Here is a 27,453-nt window from a genome sequence, read left to right on the forward strand (position 1 = left end):
TTTCAGACTCTCAGAATTGAAGAGAATTGAATGTTTTAAACAGGAAGTGAGGTAAGGCTTTTTTACTGTTTACTTTCTTAGAAATTGTCTATTCAAATACAAGCGATGGTGGGAAATAGTGAAAAGCAAAAAAAATAAAATAAAAATCCAAAAATAAAAACAGTTAAATTCTCCCTTTTAAACAACACTTTAGTTATGGTCTGAACTTAATCTTCATCTTCGTTAATGTTATACACAGTTATAATTGCGTATTAATTGGATAATCTGCAGATAATTCATAATAGTGACACCTAGAGGTGGTTTGTGGTAAGACAAAATAGGGAGGTCCCCACCAGAATAGAAAAACTGACAAAAATTGAGCTCTCTAAACTTATGTACTTCTGAAAATATGATTTTTGGGAAACAAAAAATCCAAAAGAGACGTCTGACTTAAAATTGTGGCCTTAATGTATTTAGAAATCGGTGTCCCCTCAATTAACCACCCAGTCAGGAGTCCCCACCATGTAGCAAAAACAAGTGTGTGTGTGTGTGTGTGTGTGTGTGTGTGTGTGTGTGTGTGTGTGTGTGTGTGTGTGTGTGTGTGTGTGTGTGTGAGTGAGAAAGTCATTCATCTGTTCAGGCCCTAGGGCAGAGGTCCCAAGGCCACACAGAAAGAACAAAAACTTTATCAATTTAATTTTAATACTATTTTATTGACACATAATTTGAAAGATGATCACTTCTGCCAATGCCAATTTTCCACACTTGTTCCGATCACAGTTGTTTTCTATGCACCAATGAGTCGAGTTTCATTTTCATTACATACTGTATATAATAAATGAATTAATAATCAATCATATTGTATGTTTATTAGTAATATAATATGCACATTATTGTTTTAAGTTATATGCGTGAAACTGGTCCGTGGTGCAACTACTGTCCTAGTGGACGAAAAGATCACTGCCCCATGCTTAACCATACAGCCGTCTTTAAGCTAATACACAACTGCTCCACTAGGAGGCGGTAACGCGCAACAGAAGATGTATCTTTCCATAACGCGAAGAAGAACAAGGAGCAGACACCGGCCACAAACACAAGTGGAGCTGCTGGACAGTGTGCGCGTGACCGTTCACTATTGACGTTCTTTATGAATCCTTTAAATCCGCATCCGCATTTTCGCAATGTCTGATATTAAACTTTGTAAGTATGATCTTTACTAAAGGGGTTAGTTTTAACATTAAATTCGGTTTTCTCTAACATAAGATTTTATAATAATGAGTAGGGCTGCAACCAACATGTTTTTTCGAACAATCGGGTGAAAAATATTATGTTTTGCTTATTATAACTAAATAAAACACTAATTTATGGTATTTATGTGTAACAATGTACTTAAAAAATGCAAAAGCAACATATTGAGTTGAACTGTCTTTAATTTTGATAAAAAAGCTTATAGTGAGTGTTGATGATTGCATGGGACATTTGAAGCAATTTGTGTAAATTAACATTTGCATTGTTTTTAATGAGAATTGCAGGGGGCAAGTTGACAACCATCCTTAACCATTAAACCATTTTGTTTATAAAAAAAAAAACCCAAACAGACATTGTGTTAATTTGTAAAGATCTGAGCAGCTAGAATATCTAATTCATTTAATTTTGTATAATAATAAAATAATATATGCACAAATTAAATATACAAGCATTTAGACGTAGTAAAGCTGCAGGAAATCACGGTTTGAAAATTCTATAAAGGAGAAATGCTGAAAGCTAACAGGCTTTTTCGGAAAAATATGCATTGGTGTACAAATGCGTAAAAATTCCATGCTGTTATTTGCTGCTTTTAGATTTCACCGGTTTAATGGAATCCATCACGACACTATGATGCGAGCGATCTGATTGCTGAACCTAATGCTCTCGAGTCACGACTGAACAGATCCAGTGTGACTGTGCCGAAGTTACAAAAAGTTTACACAATAGCAATTCATTAAACTAGACCATTTTCACATGATTTCACCAGTGTGTTTTCGTTTAATTTGCTCGTGCATCACTGTTGTACTTCCATACCACACAAGCTCAGCCTTGCATAACTTTCAGGTTACAGTCTTCTTTGTTGCGTTTAATATAAAATGCTCCAATGCATTGGATGATGCAAGCGGCTGTGTTATCTTGCCGTCACGCTAACCTGTAACTTTAGCAGCCCAACTAATCGACAACGAATTTTATTATTGATTATTATTTATTGATTAGTTGTTGCAGGGCTAGAAATAAGTTTATTATAAATAAGTAGAATTAATGTACAGGTACAAGGCTGTAGTTACAGAAAAAATGAAGGAAAATAAATGGCTGAAATTAGTACACTGACATTTACTGGACTGACTCTGGAGTCCCATCCCCTGTCCCCATTGGATACATGAAGGATAAAGGTGTAATAAAGAATTTAGGCGACATGACTGCTGTGGTCAAGCCTCTGTAACATCAACATGCAGAATAACCAACTCCAGATTCTTTTTTCAAAGCCCCAGCCTGATCATGTTTTGAAATTACACTTTGATAGGGGAAAAACTACATCCACAAATGTATGTTTATAAAAGACTGAATAGACCTGATCCTTGTTCAGATTTAACATCTAACTACAATATTTCTTCATGGCTCATATACCTGCAAGTGATTTTTGGTTCGAAATAAATAGTTTCCAAAAAATAAAAACAAGTTCCTGCTTAGTATTAAGTCAATCCAAAACCGAATGCCATTTTAACATCTAACATAATTCCAACAATAACCAATTTCTAAATACAACCAAGAATACAACTGCAAAATTGTATAAATACTGGTCATCTAGTAGAAGCTGAGATGTCTGAGAGTCGAGCAGAAAATTAAAGGGAAAATGTTTCAAATGTAAATTTATATATAATATCTTATTGACTCATACAGGTAATACAGCCTGACATAATTGTGACCAGAGCTCCAGCCCATTTCAGTGCTTCAGAGGTCACAAGTGGACAAAAAAAAAAGTAAGGCATAGTATATTGTTTATACTAAAATCTGAAAAATGATTGACATGACCAAAGATGATTTCTGCCTGCAGGGGTTCAGCCTTAAGCTCATGAACCTTAAGTGGGTATGCAAATTTATTTTACTAAGCATCACATAACTTTGTACATATATGTATTATTTATTTGTTTTCCCATCATAGTTTTACACAATCTTTCAACAGATTGTAAAAGAGTCTTGTGAGTGAGTGCTAAACCGATTTATCTGAGCTGATATGAGCTGTAAGTGTAAATGTAAATTATGATGCATTGATTGGAGTTGGTGTGTAGTCAGTAAAGCCACTGAACATGAGTTTCTTGTATTTTCTGTAGATAATGATATGATGATGGAGGACGGTATGATCAGAGATGTGTTCAAAAGCTATAACAGATATCCCGTTCCTGTTTCTGCCTGCATCACTACTGAAAAAGCCATCGGGTCAGAAACCAAGACCCAAAACCTCACCATAAGCACTGGTGAGTAGTTTCTTGTTCCCTGCATTAACAGAATTAAACTCTTTACCGTATTTTTCGGACTATAAGCCGCTACTTTTTTCCCACGTTTTGAACAACGAAGCGGCTATTTTATGGATTTTTCCTGGGTTTTTCCCGGTTTCACAAACTTCAAGCCAAACAACTGAGCGACATAAAATTAGACCAATGAAATGTCTGAACGGAAACAAAAAAACGCACCTCACCTGTGTTCTGAGCTGCATGGCAAAGAAATCATATAAGCACAGACAGGTTTTCAATACTTGTGCTTTTTTATTTTTCTTGGCAACAGCGTTACGGGTTAGTCAAAGAAACCTAGAAATGAGCATCAGAAAATAATAAGGACATATTCCTCGGTCTTGCACACATGCAGTAATACCGGCAAAATGCGGCGGCAGGATATTCCCAAAATGCCGCTCTGCTCTTAAAGGAGCCACAACATATTTCACCCGTTACACCGTGTAACAGACACTGTCTTTTGTTAAAGCCTGTGTAATGTTCATTGGTTTCAATGTAGACACTGTGGCTTATATATGGGTGCGCTTTATAGTCCGGAAATTACGGTATATAGTTGAAATGAATTTATTCAGAATTGTCAAACCTTTGTCAAACAAAGTCTCCAAATGGATGTTTATTACAACTACTTTTTTTTTTCTTAAATACAATATTTCTTGCATTAATGCTCTTGTGAACAATTTACAAATGCATCCAATGAGGCCCAGTGTCCAGTATATCATGGTGCAGTGTGGAAACTCTCTCATTCTGTCTCTCTTTGAGGAAAAGTTATACATCTCTCTTTTCAGAGTGGAGTCAGTGTGATGTTGACAGAGGCGTTAGACTGCGCTTTAGTCGGCACTGGAATCTTCGCTGTAATGAAAATACTCCGGAACAGTTTGTGTGTCTGGGACCCTCAATAAACACGTATGGAGAGTAAGGCTATGGCACATACACACCCAAAAGCTACAGTGTATGAGTGACCTGTGCACTTTAACATCCATTTGAACCTAAAAAACATGACTTTTTATAAACATGCACACTTTTATATGCATACATTGTATGTGTTCAAATGCACATAAATATCTTGTATTTTAAGCCACATCTTTTTAAAATTGCAGGCTGCTTAGTAGCCACGCCCCCTCTGGAGGACGTCGAGCGGTCATCCGAGATAGCGTGGGGTGTCAGTATCTTGAGGTATTTATGACCATGCAAAAATAGAGCACTAAGCTATCGTGTTTGATTGGCATTTTTATTTATTTTTTTTAACTTGGGTAAATTGTCAATGCTCAGGTATGGGGCTGCAATGGCCTGGAGAGGAGCTTGGACCTCACAGCCATGAACAAACATGGAAAAGTCTATGAAGATGGTATGGACACCTTTGTGTAACGCTTATCATGTTTTGGGATGTTGGTCCTGCAATTACATTTAATAGTGTGTTTGTGTATTCAGCACAGTTTGCCTGTCTAGTTTGGTCCCCATGTGAGGAACATTTACTTTACATAGCAGAGAAGAAGAGGGCAGGGCTATCAGCCAAGGACAGTGGAAGTTTGGGTGTGCTTGAAGAAGAGGTAAGTAGATCTTTTCTACTACTTTCTGATATACTGAAGGATCTCAAATAGTCTTAACTTATATATATGTATTTGTTTTTAATGTAATAAAACTGATCATCTTATGACTAGATATAGGTTTTACTTCATATAAAGTGTTTTTCTTAATTGTGAGCCTGCGTGTGGTTGGTTTTCAGGACAAGAATGTATATGTGGAGGACTGGGGTGAGGGCCTGGTTGGTAAAAGTGTCCCAGCGTTGTATATTGCAAATCTATCTAAAGGAGAAGTGACCCTGTGTCCTGGAGTCCCACCTCATGTGTCACCTGGACAGGTTAGCGACTATTGATAGTTTATATTCTAATCAAAACTTCCCAAGCTCTGTCCTGTTCCGATGTCAGTGACACAATGGCACGAAGACAGAAACAGATATTGAAGTCATGCTCAGCTGAAGGCCATGGCAGATTTATTTCATGAGTAGGGAGAAGCTGCATGACACACAGAACAGGTAGCCACAAGAAAGAGAGAAAACCAATATGAAGCAGGCTTCATATAAATTTGGTCATAGTTGCAATTTTTTGTTTATTTTTATTAATTGTTTTCTACTTTTCTGCAGTCAAAACGGGCCCAAAACCACATTACCTGACCATTTGTGGAAGCTGATGAGTTGCGTCAGGTTTATATAAAGAGAGGAAAAATGTAAACCTGAGTTAAACTTGCAGTAACAATGTAGATCATTTTGTTTTTGTGACTTCACTCACCTGTAAGTGCTGTCACTCAGGCCCTGTGGACAGGAGATGGCAAGGCAGTGATCTTCGTGGGCTGGTGGCATGAACCATTCCGGCTAGGCCTGAAGTTCTGTTCCAATCGGAGGTGAGTTAGCATTCTAACCACAGCTACTTGTTTCTATAAATTCTAACTATTAATGAGCTTTATTTTATTTCAGATCAGCTGTCTTCTCCACTGACTTGAATGGAAATTGTGGTAAGATTTGCTATAGGTGACTGACAACCACCTGGACTACACGGTTTTGTAAATAATCCTTGCATTTATGATTTACTGTGCATACTATATATTTTTGGGCTCTGTGTTTGACCTCTGACCTATATTAGAGCTCCTGTCATGTGATTCCGGCTCAGTGATGAGTCCTCGGTTGAGCCCAGACTCTCTCTGGCTGGTCTATCTGCACGGAAAAGCGTTCGGCCCACATCATCAATGTCTCCGCATGATGCTGGTAAACACTTTTATGCAAATAATTGTAATGGCAGTGATGGTTAGAATAAGGATGTTCTGGTAATTTGAATGGAATTTTGTATGCAATTTCTTGTTCCTATAATTGGCAGGGGGAAAAGTTTAAGCTTTATACTATAAAACTTACACAGCTGCACTGATATGAGCATCTGCTTCCTTTCCAGGATAACAACAATGATAAAGATATAGGGTTAATTGTATGAATAAAAAAATTATATTTTTTATCTTCTATAATTCTGTGAAGTGCTGTACAGATAATTTGAGTTGATCATTCAATTTATAGTTTGGTAAAAATGCAAGCAAGCATATAAAGGCACATTCGAGCAATTGTGACATGTCCGAAAATATATTGTGAGATATTGTGTATTTGTATCATCACTGGCCTACACATGAATCACTTTTTCATCTGCTCACATACACAGACAGGCTTTAGTGCTAGCAGATCAGATTCAGTTCTCTCTCTCTCTCTCTCTCTCTCTCTCTCTCTCTCTCTCTCTCTCTCTCTCTCTCTCTCTCTCTCTCTCTGTGTCTGTCTGTCTGTCTGTCTGTCTCAGTATGACATGAAGAACGGAACTACTTCAGTCTTGGTGGATGTAGTGAGAAGAGCAGAGGAAGGTACCTGCACACACACAGGCATTAATGCTGTTTATCGGCAAGAATCTGGCGATACGACATGTATCACAATACGGGGTTACGATACGATATTTTGTGATACATTGCTATACTATAAGCAAGTCGATTGAGGTTTCCTGAGGCGAGAGGAGGGAAGCACACCTGCATCTAATGAGTTGCTTGTGTACTCTCCGTTTTATCACTGCAACAGAGCAGACTGACTGATTATTTCATCAGATGCAGGTGTGCTTCTTACCGTTCGCTTCATCCAGCTCCCCCTTCATTCGCAAACAGGCCCTGTTCCGCACGCCTGCTGCCACATTGATATATTGAGATATTTTTATTTCAGGAATTGGATATCATTTTAGGAAATCTGTAATTGCTATCTGTACGTGCTATGACATCCAAATATGTACAATGTGTATGCAGGTCAGTTTATGGGTCTGTATGAACCTCTTCCTCCTTATTGCTGGTCTTCAGACAGTGAGCGAATCTTTTTTAGCAGCGCCTGTGAAAACAGCAAGGTACAGAAAAAAACAAATGCACAGGTTATAAAGGAATGTCCTAGAACCCTGCTGTTTGTGTTCTCAGGCTGAATATTGTAAAAGAAACCCATGTTTTCTGCTCTGCTAGTTGCTGTTCTCAGTGGAGAGACAAAATGGAAGAGTAACACCACTGCAGGACACTGCATGTATGTATGTATGTGTGTTTCTTGTTGCCACGTGTGTATCGGAATTATTTAACGGTATGTGTTCATTTTGATTGATGTTTGGTTTTAAGTTTGTATGTATGTATGTCCTCAGGGAAAGAGTTTGGGAGTGTGAAGCTGTTGGCAGTAATGAAAGACCTGATGGTGTTGTCCTGCTCTTCTCCTAATCACCCACCTACCATGGTACACCTGACCACACCCTACCACACATACTACCTGTAGAGCACATGATTTAACATGACTCTTAATGTAAATTACTGTATCAGGTATTATACCACTGAACAGTTTATAGTCATTTAAAGTAATAGTAAAAGTAGTATGTAGTGTATATAACTTTAGTAATTAAATTCCACACAGGTTTGTTTATGCAAAATGAAACATTGAACTCCCTTACAACAAGGGCAGTTTGACTCAGGGGTGTTACCCAGGTGGTAAAAGAAATTAATCCATACTACAGGCTAAAAGAAACTAATGTGTCAATGAATACGCACAAAGGCGAAGTTTGTGTTTCAATAGTGCTTATTATTTCCTGGTAAACTATTAAATGATCTTGAAAAAAGTCACCACGTACTTGCCGAATGTTTTGTCTGCAAGCTGTGTTGCTCTCACCCCACAAGTCAAAATATTATTTATTTCTATCTAATTGATGTATTCTCCTTATGTTAAACTGAGTATGTTATATTTGTCAGTGCACAAACCTGCATGTTTCCGATTCTGAAAAGATTGTACGTGTAGTGCAGCAGCCTGTGGGATTTTAATGTGCATGATAGTTACAGTTACTGAGGTGAGATGCATCATCGTGAAGCACTTTCTTGGTAAAACACACAAAACAAATGTAAGTTTTGAAAAGAAAAGCCTGGATCTTACTTATAATCCATGTGACTATGCCAGTATAGAAGTGAATTTTACTTGTTGCACATGCCCTGCGAATGATTTGTCCACCTCTGCAGACACTACAAAGCTTGAATAAATACTGAATACTTGAATAAGTCCAGTCTATGTGTTCAGTTGTAAATTAATCTGTATAATACATGGTGTCAGAGATCAGCCTAAAAGCATAAAAGTCTTAAAAGATCTTTAGACGTTCATTATAATTGAGGTTGATGGTAAAAACGGTTCGTTTTTTTTATACAGAAATGTATTACATGAAATATAGATGTGTATACTATTGAAAATATTTACTGTGTGTGTAGATTGCAGGATTTATACCCTATGGAAAGTGTACACAAACTGTACAATGGTCTCAACTGGGTGGCGCTAATACACATGAGAGTTTTGATTGGGAGCTGATGATAATCGCTCCTACACCAGAAGAGGAAAACCACCATTTCTGTGAGTATCATGTCTGATTGTGAATTAGATCTGCTGAATTAGAACATGTAGTTAACTTAATCCTCTATCTCTCTCTCTCTCTTGCTGTCTCTCTCTTTCTCTCTCATTAGCTGGCTTAAGTTTTGGTGCCATGCTGATGAAGCCAGCAAGCTCTTTTAAGGCTATGAGGTTTCCTCTCGTCATCTTCATTCATGGTGCAGGCACACATATTTTACATTGTATATTTTCCCAGCAGCAGGATAATATTTCAGAATTCAGACATTTAATTGTATCTTATGTATTTTTTATAGTTAGATTTTACATGTATATATTATAATTTGATACTTTATATTTTAATTTTATATATTTTTTTTAGATTCTCCTTCTATTTCCATTTACATGTACATTCTTCCTTATTGAACAGTCGTAAAAAGCATTTCACTGCCTGCCATTCTCACTGTTTAAACGTGTATGACCTCACATTTGATTAGAATTTTTTGTGTGCAGGAGGACCTCATTCTCATTTTGCTGCTGAATGGAACGTCACTGCTGCAGCTTTGACCAAGCTGGGTTTCGCTGTACTTATGGGTGAGTTTTACATTTCGGTGATTGTTATATTTGTGGCCTAGTTATGAATGTGGTTAAAGCCTTAAATGAATAACTGGATAATTGCGTGTGTGAATAGTTAATTATCGAGGTTCCACTGGTTTTGGTCAGGACAGTATCGATTCTCTCCTTGGAAACATCGGCAGTCAGGATGTCAAAGACGTACAGGTTCGTGCAGAGATGCTGAAACCTGTGTGTTTAATCGCATACAATCTGCAAGTGATCAAATATATTGTTTTTATATACATTTTCGTAGAATAATTAATAAATCACATGTATGTACTTTTTGTTTGTTTGTTAATGTATTACATTTGAACTCATGGGTGGAAAAAAAGCCAAAATCTTTAACACAAATCTATAAGTTTTATTTAATTATTTATTTTACCATCTATTCTATTTTACCCAGAGGGCTGTGCTGCATGTCCTGCAAAGTAACAAGTCCCTTGACCCTGATAAGATAGCTGTCATGGGTGGGTCTCATGGTGGATTCCTGGCCTGTCATCTGGTTGGTCAGTATCCAGACTTCTATAGAGCATGTGCAGCACGGAACCCTGTCATCAATGCAGCCACACTGCTCGGAACCAGCGACATCACTGACTGGTATATTTATTACGAACTAAGTACACAAAAAATGTAGAACCTGTGAATTAATGAGACCCTAGAAGCTGAAGGTTTTAATGCAGAGATTACAGTCTACAGGTATAAATTATTAAGCGTTTAATAAAAATTATCATGAAGGTTTACATTTAGTATGTTCTTAAAATGATCAATCAGGCTTAATAAATCTCATGTTTTAGTTCTGACTGTAGCAGATAGCAGCATTGCTTCGGACAGTAGATGATGTTTATATTGTTGTAGTAAATTAGATGATATGTGTTCTGCTGTACTCTTCAGGAGATATTCCTCTGTTGGACTGGAATATAGCTTTGACCAGCTGCCCACTTCACAAGCTCTGACCACCATGCTGGAGAAATCACCTATAGTTCATGCAGCCCAGGTACACACACACGCACACACATTTTTGCTAAACATTTCTATGACTACATTACTGAAAATAGCCTGTTGCATGCTGCATATTCCTTAAAGTGTGTGCGTGTGTGTGTGTGTGTGTGTGTGTGTGAATTAGATTCGCACTCCAGTGTTGCTTATGTTAGGTGCCAAGGATAAGAGAGTGTCGCCATATCAAGGTCTGGAGCTTTACAAAGCCCTCAAGAGCAGAAATTCACCTGTCAGGTAGAAACGCACACACAATTCATAATGAATACAGTGGTACCTTGACCTACGAGTGCATTAATGTACGGGTTTTCCGAGGTACGAGTCGTCACTCGGTCGTTTTTTTGCTTTGTTACGCGAGTAAAAAATTGAGGTACGAGCGTAGGTCAAGGTACCACTGTAGTTTGCTGTTGGGAAAACCTGTGCACTTCCTATATTGAATTCTCTGTGTGTCTTTTACTTTCTGTCTCTCCGTCTCTCTCTTTCTCTCTGTCTCTGACTCTCTCACTCTTTCTCTCTCAGGTTGTTGTGGTATGACGGTGATGGCCATTCCCTGTCTAAAGTGGAAACTCAGTCAGATTGTCTTCTCAATGTTGCCCTCTGGTTCAAACAGCATTTAAATCTGAACTGAATTTCCTCCTGGTTTTTATTAAGACATCGACATGGTTGCAGCTGCTAAATGTAAGACTTTGGAAAGCAAGATACGGTTGCGTGCTACTTAAAGAGCATGAGCTATGAAGGCTGAGCAGGAAAAGGAGGACACATTTACTAAAGATTCAGGGCTGCATCTCAAGCCACATTTTACAGATTGGACAAGATGCCTAAATAGCAGTGAAACCATTGATATACCAATGTAACTATGCTAAAATATAACAAATATACACCCGACCAGACATAACATTATGACCACCTGCCTGATATTGTGTTGGTCCCCCTTTTGCTGCCAAAACAGTCATGACCCATCAAGCATTAACAGCATTAACTTCTTCAGCAGTTTGAGCTACAGTAGCTCGTCTGTTGGATCGGACCTCACTTCCTTTCTTTCTCCCTTTTCTGGATAGGCTCTTGCCCCACACTGTGTGATTAAATTTATATTGTGTCTAAAGTTGCGATGTGGTGAAGTCTGACATATTGCCAAATTTGACCTCCCCCACTGACTCAGATTGTTGGCTTGACTCAGATCAGATCAAGGACTGCAACACTTTTCTGGTTGCCATTTAATACTAATGCTAACCACTAGGAGGCAGACCTGCCATTCCATTTTCATTTACACAGAACAAAGCCAGAGAAGCTGAGGTTGTCCATTAAAATGTATATGACTCGTATAAATATATTCCTTTTTGTGTGTGTGTTCTTTTAGTTGCAATTAAATCAAGATTTTTTTTAGTGTTTCCGTCATTGCCTGTGCATTTGTAAAGTGATCTGTTGAATGTGACAGATTTAAAACTTGGAAAATCATTAAATCTGAGTTATGAGGAAAAAATCTTTTTCACTTAGTGTGGAAACAAAAGAAATGTAAATAAAATAAGTGTTTATTTTCATTGAAATTACTCCATTGCAGCTGGTTAAAACTGCTGCTGATTGAAGTAAATGTAGACAACCAAATTTAGCCATATAACAAACTTTGATACGTTTTTGACATTTAGACTGGCTAAACAAAAAAAAAAAAGAGAAAAATGGCAGTGTGTGCTTCAAAAGCATTTCACGGACAAGAGAAATCATCTTTTAAAATGACTGCTTCAGAAAGACTGCTTGAGGGGGAAAAAAAACATTTTAATTCAGAAATGATTTTCACCAAATTTTATGGATTCTGGTTTATCAGTTCCCAGAAAACAGATTACATGCAGTTAAATTAACTCCAGATAGACTCAGTCAGGATTGTAGGTATTTGCAGCGAACTTGAAAATCCCTCATCAGTCTTCAGCGAAGCCTTGAAAATGTGATCAATGTAAAAAATTACATGCATCTGCTTTCAGTACACCAGGACAGGATGTGAGATCCGAGCATTGTAAGATATTCATCAGAATTCTAGTAGAAGGTGTTTGTGGTATTTATAAAGTCTTTTTATTTTGTATTATCTTATAATTTTGTTGAAAGCATTTGCTTAAGCTTGAGTGAATTCAAATGAACCAAAGCTGTTACATGTCCCCTCTCTGCTTTCGTAAATCTATTTGCCAGGCATTAATTCGACAGCAGTCTAATAGACTAGTGTGAAGCAGTTAGAAATGCAACTTATGAATTGAAAACAATTTAACCTGCTCATTAGGTAATGCATATAACAAACAATATGAAGTTTGTTTTATGACATCCAAAATCATACATATACCTCCTACTTTTACACTTTGTTTTTTCACAGTGGAGATTGGTTCAATTTAAATCGCTTTGGCTTTCAATCAAAGACTTGGTGGCTGCACACTGCTTTTAAGGTAATTCAAACATCTGCAGACTTTTTTGTACACCCACAACTTCATTCAATCCCAACAGTGGTGGTTCAATGGTTAAAGCCCTGATTACAACTAAGCAGAAGGTCAGGGGGTTGAAGCCTAGACTTTTTGGTCTTTAACACTCTCTGCTTCAGGGGTGCTCTATCATGGCTGACCCTGCACTCTGACCTTGTGCTTTGACCCCAACCTCCTTGGATATCTGAAGAAAACAAATTCACTGTGGTGCTCTGTCTATGTGACAAATGAAGGCTTCTTCCTCTTTTGTTCTTCTGCTTCCAAAAAACTGCTACCTTGGCAACCCTGGTATTAATTACACCTTGGAAATAAGCTGTCCAGATTTTCTATTTTTAATGTGTTTGTATGTTATATTGTATGATCTGTTTCTGCTCTGCTGAAGTATTATCCTTATGAGATAAGTGCATTTAGCGTTACTTCACTTTAAAGTTACTCATTTTCTTTTTGTAGTTGTTTTGTTTATTTTATTGATGTTTACCATGTTAAATTTCAGTGCCATCTTTCAGTGAAGGAAATGTAGCATATAGTAATGACTTCACAGTCAGGGAATTCTATATATCTAGTACATCTGGAAAGTATTCGCAATGCTTCACTCTTTCCACATTTTATGTTACAGCCTTAATCCAAAATTGATTTAATTCATTATTTTCCTGCCATAATCATGACATCAAATAGGTTTGTTTGAAATCTTTGAAAATTTATTAAAAATAAACAACGAAAAAAAATCACATGTACATAAGTATTCACAGCCTTTGCCATGACACTCAAAATTGAGCTCAGGTTAGGATCCTGTTTCCACTGATCATCCTTGAGATGTTTCTACAACTTGATATATAGCCTGTCTATATGAGGTCCCACAGTTAACAGTGCATGTCAGAGCACAAACCAAGCCATGAAGTCCAAGGAAATGTCTGTAGACCTCAAAAACAGGATTGTATCGAGGCACAGATCTGTGGAATAGTATAGAAAACTTTGGGCAGCATTGAATGTCCCAATAAGCACAGTGGCCTGCTGAGCAGACTGCCAGCCAAACTGAGCAATTGGGGGAGAAGGGCTTTAGTCAGGGAGGTGACCAAGAACATGGTGGTCACTTTAAAAGAGTTCCAGCGTTTCTTTGTTGTGAGAGGAGAACCTTCCAGAAGAACAACCATCTATGCAGCACTTCACCAATCAGGCCTGTATTGTAGAGTGGCCAGACGGAAGCCACTTCTCAGTAAAAGCAACATGACAGCCCACCTGGAGTTTGCTAAAAGGCACCTGAAGGACTCTTGGAATATGGGAAAGAAAGATCGAACTCTTTGGCACGAATGCCAAGCACCATGTCTGGAGGAAACCAGGCACTGTTCATCACCTGACCAATACAATCCCTACAGTGACGCATGGTGGTGGCAGCATCATGCTGTGTGGATGTTTTTCAGTGGCAGGAAATGGGAAACTGGTCAGGATCAAGGGAAAGATGAATGCAAAAATATACAGACAGACCCTTGAAAAAAACCTGCTCCAGAGCTTTCTGTACCTCAGACTGGGGCAATGGTTCATCTTCCAAAAGGACAATGACCCTAAGCACATTTTACCAATAAAATGAATGATTATTTATTTTTTTTGTTTCCTTCTTATCTTTCTGTACATTTAAAGTAAAAAAATAAACCCCCTGAAGTAATTTTTTGTCTGTGCTTTTTATTTAGAAATAATTTTTATTTAAACATTATATGCCAACAGTTGCCATTGTTGCAACATGACTCAGGGTCCAATATATTTTTATTATATGTACAAATTGTTTTAATTGTCGAATGTGTGCATCACAGCACATTTTAGTCCTTGATTTGAGACTTGGCGCTTCAGTAAAATACATTTCTAGTGATTCAAAATTATTCTACAGAATAGTTTTTTTCTAAATAAAGAAAGGAATTCATGAATAAATATGTTGTCTTGAAGGTTTTAATTTCACCTCTTTTATTTATGTATATTTTTTATTAAAAATGGTCAAACAGAAATGTGGGCTGCATTAATTGCATGTTAATAAAATTAGTGCTGTTACTTATAAACACACACGCACACACACACCTATCTATATACACCCACACATGCACTATATACACTTTAATGTTTCAGATCATCAAACTAATTTAAATATTAGTAAAAGATAACACAGGGAAAACAATCCAAAACTGCATGGCCCTGTGTGGAAAAGTGTTGCCCCCTAAACCTAATAACTGGTTGGGCCACCCTTAGCAGCAACAACTGTAATCAAGCATTTGCAATAACTTGCAATCAATCTGTTAAAGCGTTGTGAAGGAATTTTGGTCCACTCATCTGTGCAGAATTGTTGTAATTAGGCCACATTGGAGGGTTTTCGAGCATGAACCACCTTTTTAAGGTCATGCCACAGCATCTCAATAGGATTCAGGTCAGGACCTCGACTAGGCCACTCCAAAGTCTTAATTTTGTTTTTCTTCAAAGGTGGACTTGCTGGTGTGTTTTGGATCATTGTCCTGCTGCAGAACCCAAGTTCGCTTCAGCTTGAGGTCACAAACACATGGCCAGACATTCTCCTTCAGGATCTTCTGGTTAACAGCAGAATTAATAGTTCCATCTATCACAACAAGTCTTCCAGGTCCTGAAGCAGCAAAACAGCCCACAACATTACACTACCACCACCATATTTTACTGTTGGTATGATGTTTTTTTTGTGAAATGTGGCTTTACTTTTATGCCAGACGTAATGGGACACAGACCTTCCGAAAAGTTCAACTTTTGTCTCGTCAGTCCACAGAGTATTTTCCCAAAAGTCTTGGGGATCATCAAGATGTTTTCTGGCAAAACTGAGACGAGCCTTTATGTTCTTTTTGCTTAGCAGCGGTTATATTTCGGAACTCTGCCATGCAGACCAATTTTGCCCAGTCTCTTTCTTAGGATGGAGTCATGAACACTGACCTTAACTGAGGCAAGTAAGGCCTGCAGTTCTTTGGATATTGTTGTGGGGTCTTTTTTGACCTTCTTGGATGAGTCGTCGCTGTGCTCTTGGGGTAATTTCCTGGGAAGGTTCTCCACTGTTCCATGTTTTGCCATTTGTAAATAATGGCTCTCACTGTGGTTTGCTGAAGTTCCAAAGCTTTAGAAATGGCTTTATAACCTTTACCAGACTGATAGATCTCAATTACTTTCTTTCTCCTTTGTTTCTGAATTTCTTTGGATCTCAGCATTACGTCTAGATCTTTTGGTTTACTTCATGTTGTCAGGTAGGTCCTATTTAGGAGATTTCTTGATTGTGAACAGGTGTGGCAGTAATCAGGCCTGGGTGTGGCTAGAGAAATTGAACTCAGGTGTGATAAACCACAGTTTTAACAGGGGGCAATCACTTTTTCACACAGGGCCATGTAGTTTTGGATGTTGTTTTCCCTCAATAATAAAAACCTTCATTTAAAAACTGCATGTTGTGTTTAATTGTGTTATCTTTTACTAATATTTAAATTAGTTTGATGATACTTTTACACTTTTCACACCACTGTATGTTGAGTCTGGTTTCACTAATAACAAACATGCATTTGCAGTTTGCCCAAAGCATCTATATTTGTCCATGTCCATGTTGATTAGAGTATTAAAAACTTGAAAAGTAATTATTTAAGGTACATTTAGAATATAGAAATATATGCAATCAAGTTGTGATTATTTACACGTTAACTCATGTTTGCACATAATATATATTTTTTTAATGTCCCATTCCATATTTAGTCCCTATTTGCTGTTATAGTAACCGCCACTTTTCTGGGAAGATGTTTTACTAGATTTTGGAGTGTGCTTGTGGAGATTTGTGTTTATTCATCCACAAGGGTGTTAGTAAAGTCAGGTACCGATGTAGGGTGTGGAGGCCTGGATGCATTCAGCATTCCAATTCATCCCAAAGGTGTTTTATAGGTTGAGGTCAGAGCTCTATAGCAGGCCACTCATGACCAAGAACTTCCACTTTGTGTGCAGGGGCATTGTAATGCTGGAACAGGTTTGGGTCTTCTAGTTCAAGTGATGGGAAAATGTAATACTACTACTTCTATAGACATACTATACAATCCTATATATGTGCCTCCAACTTTCTGGTAACAGTTTGGGAAAGAACCACATATGGTTGTAAATGTCAGGTGTCCTATTACTTTTGTCCATATCATATATTTTGCCTTGTAAAGCATTGACCTCTTTTTTTGTGGTTATTTGGTTTCCTCCCTCTTTCTGGAAGGGAGATTGTAAATGTGATGAACTGTCTTCTCATCCACTGTCTGTTCCTTTCTCTTATCCAGTGCTCCCTGGATAGGCTTTAGATAGTGTTTTTTGAATGGATGAATGGTTATTTAAATTAGGATATTAGCTCATCTTGACACTTAGGCTTAGGTACACAAGGCACAAAACCTGTTAATAACCACAGTATCACCAGTCATTTATTTATGTGAGAAGTTGTTTTTGAAGTGACATGATCATATATAGCTCAAATTGTTTCCGACACATTTATTAGAGCATGAATTTTGTCTGTAATGCTATGGTTAAAATGTTCGCTTGAGCATGTGGTTTTGGTTAGTGTCATGCTTTGGGCTTCGTAGCTCTGTTTCAGTACAGAGCATGGTGCTGATTTTTCCGGTCAGCGGACGATGATGCTATTTGGCGTGAACACATCACTGCTGGTAATTCAACACAACATTAGGGATGAATTGCTGCATGGTGTCAGTACACTAGGAACTATTTATAATAAGAATGACCACGTTGGCTGCTGCACTAGCCTTAGTAGTTGCCAGTATATTTTTACTTTAAGAGTCAGATGACAGATGTTGATAATGTCATAGACAGTCAAGGGACAGAAGTGTAGCAGATTTAGAGAGCACAAAATGAATGATGGTGGGGTTTGCTTCTGCCAGAGCCTCCACCTTTGTGATATCGAATGATTTGTGGCCTATATTATATGATATATATTATATGATATTTCTACAGCATACTGCATATTTCACCTCATTACATCTTGGTGTCTTTGTATGTTTATCACTAAGTTTATTCATTCTAGTCTGATATCTGGATTTGTGTATGCTTGAGGTTTGCCAAAATCCCACCATTGAGAAAGGGCATGGTTGGATTTGGTGAATGTAACAGAATGTCTGTAAAAAAGAAATGAAAATTTGATCCTTCAAGAACCAAACATTTAATGTGTATATATTATTTAGGTTTATTTGTTTTGTCAGATGACTATATTGCCCATCAGGACACAAAGTATTTTCACCCGAACTAAAAGAACTTTAAAACTTTCCAAATTAGGAAGTTGATGAAATATTCTTGGTTTGAGTTTCCTCTATACTATTGGGAGTGTGACCATTACTTTTTAGGTTGCCTGCTCATGTATAAAGCTATCATGCTTTGAACCCATTCCTGAGAATGACATAGTACATAGTAGTACTTCTTGAACAAAATATGATAGCACAAATGTTCAACATGTTCTTGTCTGTCTTTCCACACAAACTTTAGAGAGAGAAAGGAAAAGAGATAGATATAAATATTATATTCATTATATTGATATTGATATGTACTATATTCATATATTTATTTGTACAAATAGACCATTTGCACATTTGGCAGAGCTGATCATTACAAGAAGTCTTCCCTACCCTTAAGCTTTCCTGGATTTACACTGTTGTTACTTTTCAAAAGCAGAAACTAAAATGGTTTCTATATTCATGGCACAGAATCTTTCGCAGCACTGCTTCCTCTAGTGGTATTGCATCCAAAGTTCACACCTGAAAAATTCTTTAGATGTCCCCCGCCCAACACACACACAAGTGTCTGATTGCAAATTTTTCTCAGGCGTCGTACACAGGAACCCATAAATCTGCCTCACCTGCAGGAGAACCTCAGAGCGGACCATAACACGTCCCCTGAGTCATCACCTTCTAAGCACCAACACATTCTCACTTTCTTCCTCCTAAAATTCCACCAAGTATGCGGAAAGAGTAATGGCAGCTAATGTTGAGAAATGAGAAACATGTTGAAGGAATAGAGAGAGGTAGGAGATGGAGCAAAAGAGGTGCTGAGAGAGAAATTATGTAAGAACTTATGAACATGGGTAATGAGAGTTTGAGGAATGATGAGCTGAGAGAGCAAGAAGTGAAGACATACTTGCATACATATTCATGCAACTTAAATTTTTTTTTAACAACCTTCAGTTGACATGGACCAGTTAATATTAAAGCTGTATATACACCCCTATAGCTGGGAAATCCCTAAATTAGTCCTGGTGCAAACAGTTGCAGTCAGAAATCACTTCATTAGTTCAATTAAATTCACAAGTTTGCCATAAAAGTGTCACATTTATAAGAGTCTCAGTATAAATACACCTGTTCCTGAAAGACTCCAGAGTTTGTTAGAGAACATAAAAAGACCAAGCAGCTGAAAAAGTATACTTCAGGATATATTGGTTATAAAAGTGATTTTCATCAGCAGGCATTGGGAAGCTGATCAGGGTTCAGGATAAGATTGATGGTGCAATCTTGCAATCCTAGAAGTAATAAATCCTGCAGAGTCAGCAGAATCCTATACACACCACCAAAGCTACACTGTAGTGGTGCTAGAATATGGCCCAGTCAAAACCCTGACCTTGATTCATATGTGAATCTCTATTTAAATTTGATATTCACCAACCATATCAATCCAATCTGATTGAATGTGCGCAGTTTTACCAAAACAAATTAGCAAAAATATGTGCAGTGATGATAGAGACATATCACCAAAGACAGAAACTGCAATTGAAACCAAAAGTGATCCTATTGGTGTGCTAACTTATGCACTTTAATTTGATTTTTTTGTGTCCCCCCTAAAATTACATTTTTACATTTTTGATGTAATGTGAAACTAGAAGTGGAAAAAAAAATCCCAAATAATCAAATTTAAATATCAATTTAACCTAAAAAAATATATAATAATAATAATAATAATAATAATAATAATAATAATAATAATAATAATATTAATTAAGAAGTAAATGTGTAAAGCACATATCATGAATGTGTGACTTTTCAGAGGGCAGTAAGTGTAAAAGACGTGTTTTGGGTAATTAGTAAAGGAAGCAGCTGATGAAAACTGCTCGTTCATCTCAACACTGTCTCCCCTTTCCTGTCACATGTTGGTCGATCTGCAACCCTCAACCCAAGAGGAACTGTAATGGATGAGTCAATCTGATGCCCTCAGAGGGTAGGGTCGTTGCTCAGTGTCTGACCTGTGAAACAAGTGTTAATTTATCATTTCACAGCTTTAACTCAAGTCCCTCGCTTCACCACTCCTCCTGGTAACTCTCTGTGTTTCCTTTTAAATTCTTTGGTGTAATTCATTTATGGGAATTATAAAACTACAGAAATGTAGTCACTTTTATAGAAAGAAAGAGATCTTGTTTCAGCATTTGTGTGTTGAATACTTCTAGGGTGAAACTGGGTGCTGAAATGCTGTGTGAGCGTGGGTGTGTGTTTGTGTGGTTGTGTGGGTGTGTTCCATAAGGAATAACAAACCATGTAATGTTATCGTCTACTGGTTTATAGCCAGAACCATCAACAGAACCCAGTGAGTCGATGAAGGAAAGCGATTTGTGTGGATACACTCTTTCGGCAGTTTCAAGCACAATGCATGCTAAATAGAGACTGATGTATTTCAGATAGATCTAGGTTAACAGGATTGGCCTCAATTTGTCCTATTGTGTTTTATATATACTGCAAAATAAAAGAAACAAGCAGGGGCAGACAAAAAAACCGCTCAAGTAACTTCAAGGTACTTACCATATATAGATTAAATGTATATACTGTATACTTGTATTACATCATACAAAAAGCAGCTCAGCTAAGGAAGAATTTAAGAAAATCTATATACAGCTTTCTAACTTTTTAAGAGCTTATGTAAGCTGTGCTCGGGATTTTAGATTCCTACAAAACGTTTTCCTATTGCATAAATGACAGTAGATATTTTCACAAGCAAAGAAAAACTTAAAAAGAAATTTCTTTTATTTATCTTCAGTAATTTATCTTGAAAGGGTTGCTTTGGATCCTCAGTTCATCTCATGAACAATGCGCAAGTCAGAATACACTCTGGATAGGAAATTTCATTGCAGCATAGCATATATACACACATTTACCCACTCATCTCACAGACCTGGGGTGTGATTTCGTCTCACCAGTCCACCTGCTACCATGTTTTTTCAGGAATCCCATTTAGACAATTATCCAATCTGAGGATTATACATGGGGACCCTGGGGCTTTGAGGTAACCTTAATGATGGCCATCAGTTTCATTGATTTCTGAACCCTTACTCATGTGTTGTTTTTGCAAACTGTACAATAATATGACACAATGTTACATAAATGACAACATAAATATTTGTTTATAAACAGTTTGTGTTCATCAATGGCATCACATAAAAGAGTTTGTTAAAATATATTGGAAACAACTAGGAAAATGGAAATAATTTAGCCAGGTACCAGATTCATCACATTAATCAATAACATTAGTCAAATGAGAAATTGTGACATCGTTATCAGAGCACATAGGCACAGTAATGCCTTTAATAAGACACAGAGGCAGAGAAACATCCTTATTAGGGCATTTAGGCAGAGCAACATCCTTGTCAGGACATCGAGGTACAATGACGTCCTCATCAAGACAGGAAGACAGAAAGGCATCTTCTACGGGAGAGGAAAGGTGGGAGATGGTTGAGATTAGGTCAGATGTAAAATACGCTATGAGTGGCTGCATGACATTGTGCCTCTGAATAACTTTCCCTTCATTGTAGCTTCCAAAAGCCCATTGTGGAGGCAAATGTGGATAAAAAATACATGCAAAACCAACAGTGAAACCACACATAAAACAATGAACAAAGTAACGAAAAAGGAATGTGGAACAAGGAACCCAACAATATGCATGAGACAAGAGACAACAACAAACAAAAGACAATAAGTGCTGTTAGTTGGAGTATATACTGTAAATATTGCATTGCTTATTACCGTAAATGTGAATTAGTTTTGTAAACAAACACATGATATGGTTTGTAGAGGTGCAGTGGTTTGTGGGAAGTGTCTTCCCTGTTCATAATCCTGGCTGTGAAACATCATGATAAAGTTTCAAATGGTGATAAACTGCTCTGAAAACAAATGGAATATATATTCAAGAGAGAGTTATTTTAATTCTGATTACTTGTTACATGCCTTAAGCAATAAGCTTTCTAACAAAGCAGGTTTACAGAAATCCATTTCTAGTGATATAAGCTTTTTCATGCTCTTTTATTATGAGTCATTGACTCTGGCCAGATTGAGTATACATATCAATAGTCTTGTGTGAAAGACACCAAATTTGTAATGTAACATGTACAAGTAGCTGTATAGTAAAACAAGTGGGCCTGAAGCATAGCCTGGTGGGATACCATGTTGCTTAGTTATAGTCTCAAGAGTATATTTTTAAAGCAAAATAAAAGCCAAATTAGTGAATGTATAGCCAAAACAAATGTGTGTACCAATAATAGCAATTAAAAATCAGCTGACTATGATTGTGTCTAGAAACTCTTCTTCATGCATAAATATGTCATTTCTGCAAAGGAACAACATGATCACATCATGATGCCACAAGAAATGGTCAGATAACTGAAAAACAATTAATAACAAAGACTTTCACCAGGAATTACCTAAAAATGTAACTTTTATAATGAATACACTGTTAAACTAACCTTTTTGAATGGCGCAAACACAAAGATGACGCTAAATGCCTTCTGCAACCTTCACACTCTGCAGACCTATCCTTGAATAAACCATTATACAAGGTCTACTACAAAGTACGTTTGAAACATCCTTTATCCCTCAAGTAACTGAAAGCTTTATTCTCCCCTAAGATCTTACATCTTTCAGAAAAAAATATTAAAGAATAATACAGAAAGGTGAGCCTGCTCTTTATTGTCAACATTAATACATCGTTCAGTGTTTTTGTTTAACCCCACCCCCCAAACCTCTTTATATATATGCACCAGTTATATTCTCCCACATGGAAAAACATTTATGTCATCTTTTAGAATCTGTACACTTAAGCACATGAGCGCTTTCTTTTCCAAACAGTCCTAAGCTGTTAAAATAAGCATAAGATAAACACATTCAGACACGTGCAGCTCTTTTGTGTGTAATATTTACCACCTGCTGTCTGCACAGCATTAAAGCAGTTTTACAGACAGAGATTAAGCCTAGTGACAGACATTCCATAGCAAAGGCTACATTAAATTTGTTGATTGCTGTGCTCCTGTCCATCATAATTTAAAGGGGGGCTAAGTATTGAGAAATTGCCAGATGTGATTTAAATTAAAGTAGACAAATGTCATAGAAAAAAAATATGTTTTAAGTATCATATTAGATGTGTGGGTTTTGGCTTAACTCTGGCTTTATCTAAAGGTATAAGGAAAACAGATTTATAATGCAGATTGTCACTAGTGAAAGGAAGGTTTTTATTGTTTTACAAACCTCACAGTGTTTAGTAGTATTTATGCCTCACAGCTCCAGGATCCAGGGTTGAACCCTAAGATTGGATTACTGTCTATGTGGAGTTTCGCATGTTCTCCCTGTAGATTGTTTTTGTGGAATTTTTTGGGTACTCTGGTTTCCTCGCACCTCCCAAAATAATGCCTGTAGGTGCACTGTGACTGAATGTATACGTTCTGCTTCTGAGTCCCATCCAATGTTCCCAGGAAGAATTTGGGTCCATTTCAGCTATGACCAGGACAAAGTGAAGATAAATAGTAAAAAAAAAACATAATAAAATGAATGAATGTGAATGGTGAAATGCATTCATTTTCCAGGTGTTTTTTATTTACTGTGCCCCTCAATTGAAAGAGGATACAATTCCCAGTATTTATCTTAGCAGTTTAGGGTTATGGTCTTGCTCAAGGCCATTTACAACAGTAGCTCTTTGACTATAGTAAGATTTATATTCAGACACTGACATATACAGCTCAGAAATATGGTCACTGCAATCCTACAACCTTTAAAGCATAAACTCAATTGAAAGAGGTACATTGTGTTTATAATTCACTATTATTGGACAGGGCTTGTCTTTTGCACCAAAAACAGTGAATGATATACAAATCTATGAAACACACAACTGCACCTCTATGCACCTGTATTTACATGAATTTAAATCATTTGTACTGCTGTTAAATGATTGGCTGATTGAATAAGTGCATTAAAGAGATGATGTAGAAATGGTCTTCCATTGATCTAGAAACCCAATATTGGTAGCTATTTTATGTGGTGACTTGAGACTAAAATATATGCAAATATAAAAGTGCTTAGCAAAAAATGTTCCAAATCAGACCAAGTGTTTAAAGCATGTGGGAGTAGGTAGTAGTAACACAAACACAATTTTTGAAACTTTGTTAAAAGTATCCAGACCCTTCTCATCACCACACAGTGCTGTCTACATCAATCTTGCATCCTGACAGAGAACTGATAAAAAGGAGAGGAAAGACAAGTGGTTGGTGAATGAATGTTTAAATGACTTAGCAGTAGCTGAAATGATTATTATTTTAGGGGGAGTGGGAATGGTTGTCCAGGAATGTTTAAACTTGTTTAAACAAGGCAAGAGGTGGCACATAGACACGCACACAACACACACACACACACACACACACACACACACACACACACACACACACATGTGATGAATATGAGCACAATGCTTTCTATAGTCAAAACAGCTGAAATAGTGAGAGATTACACTTTTTCTGTACTGCTCAGTATTTTGTTTTTTCTCCTTCTTCTCCTTCCTCTCTCTCTCTCTCTTTAACAATTCAATTTCCTTTAACCCCTCTGATTTGAAAGGTTTTCTATATAGCAATTCATCTTTTTTTCCCTGTTTTTTTCAGTCTTATTGCTCCTTCTTCTTTAACCCTTTGTCCCACTCTTTTAAAAAGTGCTTTTCACTAAAGAGGATCCTTTTCTCTGTCCCCTTTAACCCTATGGCCCATTTTCACACTCTCTTCTGTGAGCTGCTTTGCTCTAATCAGCATGACAGCACCAGGTTCCTCTCTTACTCTCCAAAATAAGATTTTTATGGGAGAAAGGAAAATTGATATCTATGGCGTGCAGGTGCAGCATCTAAAGTTGCTCAATTTTCAAGTTTTTTCTCTCAGGCGAACCGTTTATTCAATATATATTCAACATCTTGAGCGTTTTTACGATTGTATATCAGCCAACCTAAATCCCTTTGCTACAATAAACTGTGGCTTTGGCTATAATTGACCGATGGTGCAAAATGGCAATGAGGTGAGCATTTAGGACCGTCCTGAAGACTCCATCATGTTTATGTGGGTTACCTGTTAATCGTGTTTTCATATTTAATACTTTTATGATGCCTTACCATCCATGAGTAACTTTAAAAAGTCACAAATTCTCAATCATTTCTTGCAGTTGTGATTATTATAAAACATTTTCCAGTTCCCATTTGGGGAGTGATGAAATTTAAAATAATTTCTTCTAAAATTGCCCAAGATCAAGGCAACAAATCAGAATCAAGGACTGTTGCTTCATATAATACTTTCTCTTGGGATTTCAGTACTTTTCAACACTAAACGTGGCCTTTAACAAGAAGAGGCCATTTGACTGACAGTGCAAACGACCAACCATGTTTACTTACTGCTAACAGATTTGTATTGTGTAGGGAAAACCTATTTTGTGTTACTGGGAAACAACCACAAAATTACATGACAAAGCACTTGTTCTGAAAACACACACACACACACACACACACACACACACACACACACACACACACACACACACACACACAAAGATGACCAAAATCTTTCTTGATTTACTCACACATGAAATGCCCTCACACAGTGGTGTTGAAATTTCACAAAGAGAAAAGTTTTTTCAGTTTACCATACAGAAGTACAAAACATGTGGGAAACCTATTTAAGATGTCTTAATATCCATGATATCACTTCTGCAAAAAGTGCACAAGATAGTGCACAAGATAATGCACTACAGTGTATCTGTTGTTGATATGGAATGTCAGTAAACTGCAGATCAATCAGGTCAGAATCAGGCAGTCAAAACTAAAACTCACGATAAAACAATACACTTTGGAATTCAGTAACTTTTATGCTATTGCATCATCACATTGAGCTCTGCTGTTAACATTTACATATACTGTAGTAGAAATGTAAAAATGAAAAAGGAGTACTTTTACTGGAGTAATATCCATTCAGAGGATTTGTACTCATTCACTTCTGGTCATATGGCACAGAGGTGTCTCTGCTAATTCTGTAATATTTTTACAAAGTTATTACTATAGTCCCTAGAGTTGTCACAAGGTCTACAAAAGAAAACATGTCTAGGAAGTCATGAAGTACTCCTGAATGACTCGGTGTGGTTTTAACAAGTCACGGATTAGCTGTTACATTAGGATCATTTGCAATTATTGTGACTTGGGTGATCTTAAACTTGGCAGGTTAAATATAATGTTAGTGTTGACAAAATGTTACATTTCTTGAGACTCGTGGTTGATTTGTAAGTGAACACAGTGTCAGTGTTGGGACAAAGGCAATTGTATTCTCCATTCATCTCCATAGAGATATACGAAGCTCTCAAATACAGTGGCTGTTTTTAATATTTACACAAATCAGAGAGAGCAAGAGAACTTTCATGAGAAAAGTATTTATATATATATATATATATATATATATATATATATATATATATATATATATATATATATACATATATATATATATATATATATATATATATATATATATATATATATATATATATATAGGGTAATAATGGCAGCTAGTGGGTTAGGTACATTATAAAATAAGACGGGTGGGCCATGTTAACACATGACACACACACACACACACACACACACACACACACACACACACACGCACACACTATAATGAACTATAATGAATTAGTTGGTTCCTTTTGTCTTTGTAATAAAAAACTAATTGGGAAAATAATACCCAGCAAATGCGAAACATGGAGCTTGTGATCAAAACAAATCAGGTGGAAGAACAGCAGTCTGGGAAATGCAATAGGAGCCTGTGTGTTTTCATTTAGCTTGAAGTGTGCAAGTGAGAGAGGATTCAGATGAGGGTGGGGAAGAGTTCAATAGAAAAAGTATGATGGTACAGTATATGGCCACTGCTTTTGGTCCAAGCCTAACCACTCCATTTGCAGCTTTTGTGTGATTAATAAAGTTACATTAATGAACATATAGTCTGTATGGTTATTTTTTTAAGGGTAAAAGGGTGGTTATAAAATCTTAACATAGTGATCATAGTTAAATCCAGATGTTTCTCAGGGTGCTTTCATTAATGTAGCATTATTTGGTTTGAATCTAGCACTGGTGTAATTGAATTGTATCACTAGTGTGATACAAAAATCACACTAATAAGTCTGAAATCAACCAAATATGCCACATATTC

At 36.9% G+C, this 27,453-nt stretch overlaps 1 protein-coding gene across 7 annotated transcripts; it reads left to right on the top strand.

Annotated features, from left to right (window-relative positions):
• The first annotated feature begins 1,032 nt into the window (after positions 1-1,032).
• Positions 1,033-12,004, top strand: zgc:136971 (S9 family peptidase). Of its 7 annotated transcripts, none has more exons than XM_046872124.1 (25): positions 1,045-1,179; positions 2,908-2,987; positions 3,062-3,094; positions 3,170-3,248; positions 3,339-3,482; positions 4,301-4,427; positions 4,613-4,688; positions 4,785-4,860; positions 4,944-5,062; positions 5,239-5,373; positions 5,821-5,912; positions 5,986-6,023; positions 6,152-6,273; positions 6,845-6,905; positions 7,332-7,426; positions 7,536-7,593; positions 7,706-7,794; positions 8,805-8,943; positions 9,054-9,137; positions 9,430-9,510; positions 9,608-9,696; positions 9,935-10,128; positions 10,423-10,525; positions 10,655-10,761; positions 11,044-12,004. In XM_046872124.1, exons 4-25 carry the CDS (start codon positions 3,242-3,244, stop codon positions 11,150-11,152), a joined length of 2,145 nt encoding a protein of 714 aa, XP_046728080.1. In that variant the 5' UTR covers positions 1,045-1,179; positions 2,908-2,987; positions 3,062-3,094; positions 3,170-3,241; the 3' UTR covers positions 11,153-12,004. The 7 variants fall into 7 exon arrangements, with proteins under 7 accessions (XP_046728077.1, XP_046728080.1, XP_046728078.1 ...); XM_046872122.1 differs by having other exon boundaries at positions 3,191-3,248; XM_046872125.1 differs by lacking the exon at positions 3,062-3,094.
• Positions 12,005-27,453: the final 15,449 nt, after the last annotated feature.

Source organism: Silurus meridionalis, chromosome 17 (assembly GCF_014805685.1).
Source record: "Silurus meridionalis isolate SWU-2019-XX chromosome 17, ASM1480568v1, whole genome shotgun sequence".
Lineage (NCBI taxonomy): Eukaryota > Metazoa > Chordata > Actinopteri > Siluriformes > Siluridae > Silurus > Silurus meridionalis.

Coding starts and splice junctions, on each gene's coding strand:
- zgc:136971 (XM_046872121.1), top strand. Junction 6,274..6,844: donor AATGTCTCCGCATGATGCTG/GTAAACACTTTT, acceptor TGTCTGTCTCAG/TATGACATGAAGAACGGAAC. Junction 9,138..9,429: donor TCTCGTCATCTTCATTCATG/GTGCAGGCACAC, acceptor TTTTGTGTGCAG/GAGGACCTCATTCTCATTTT.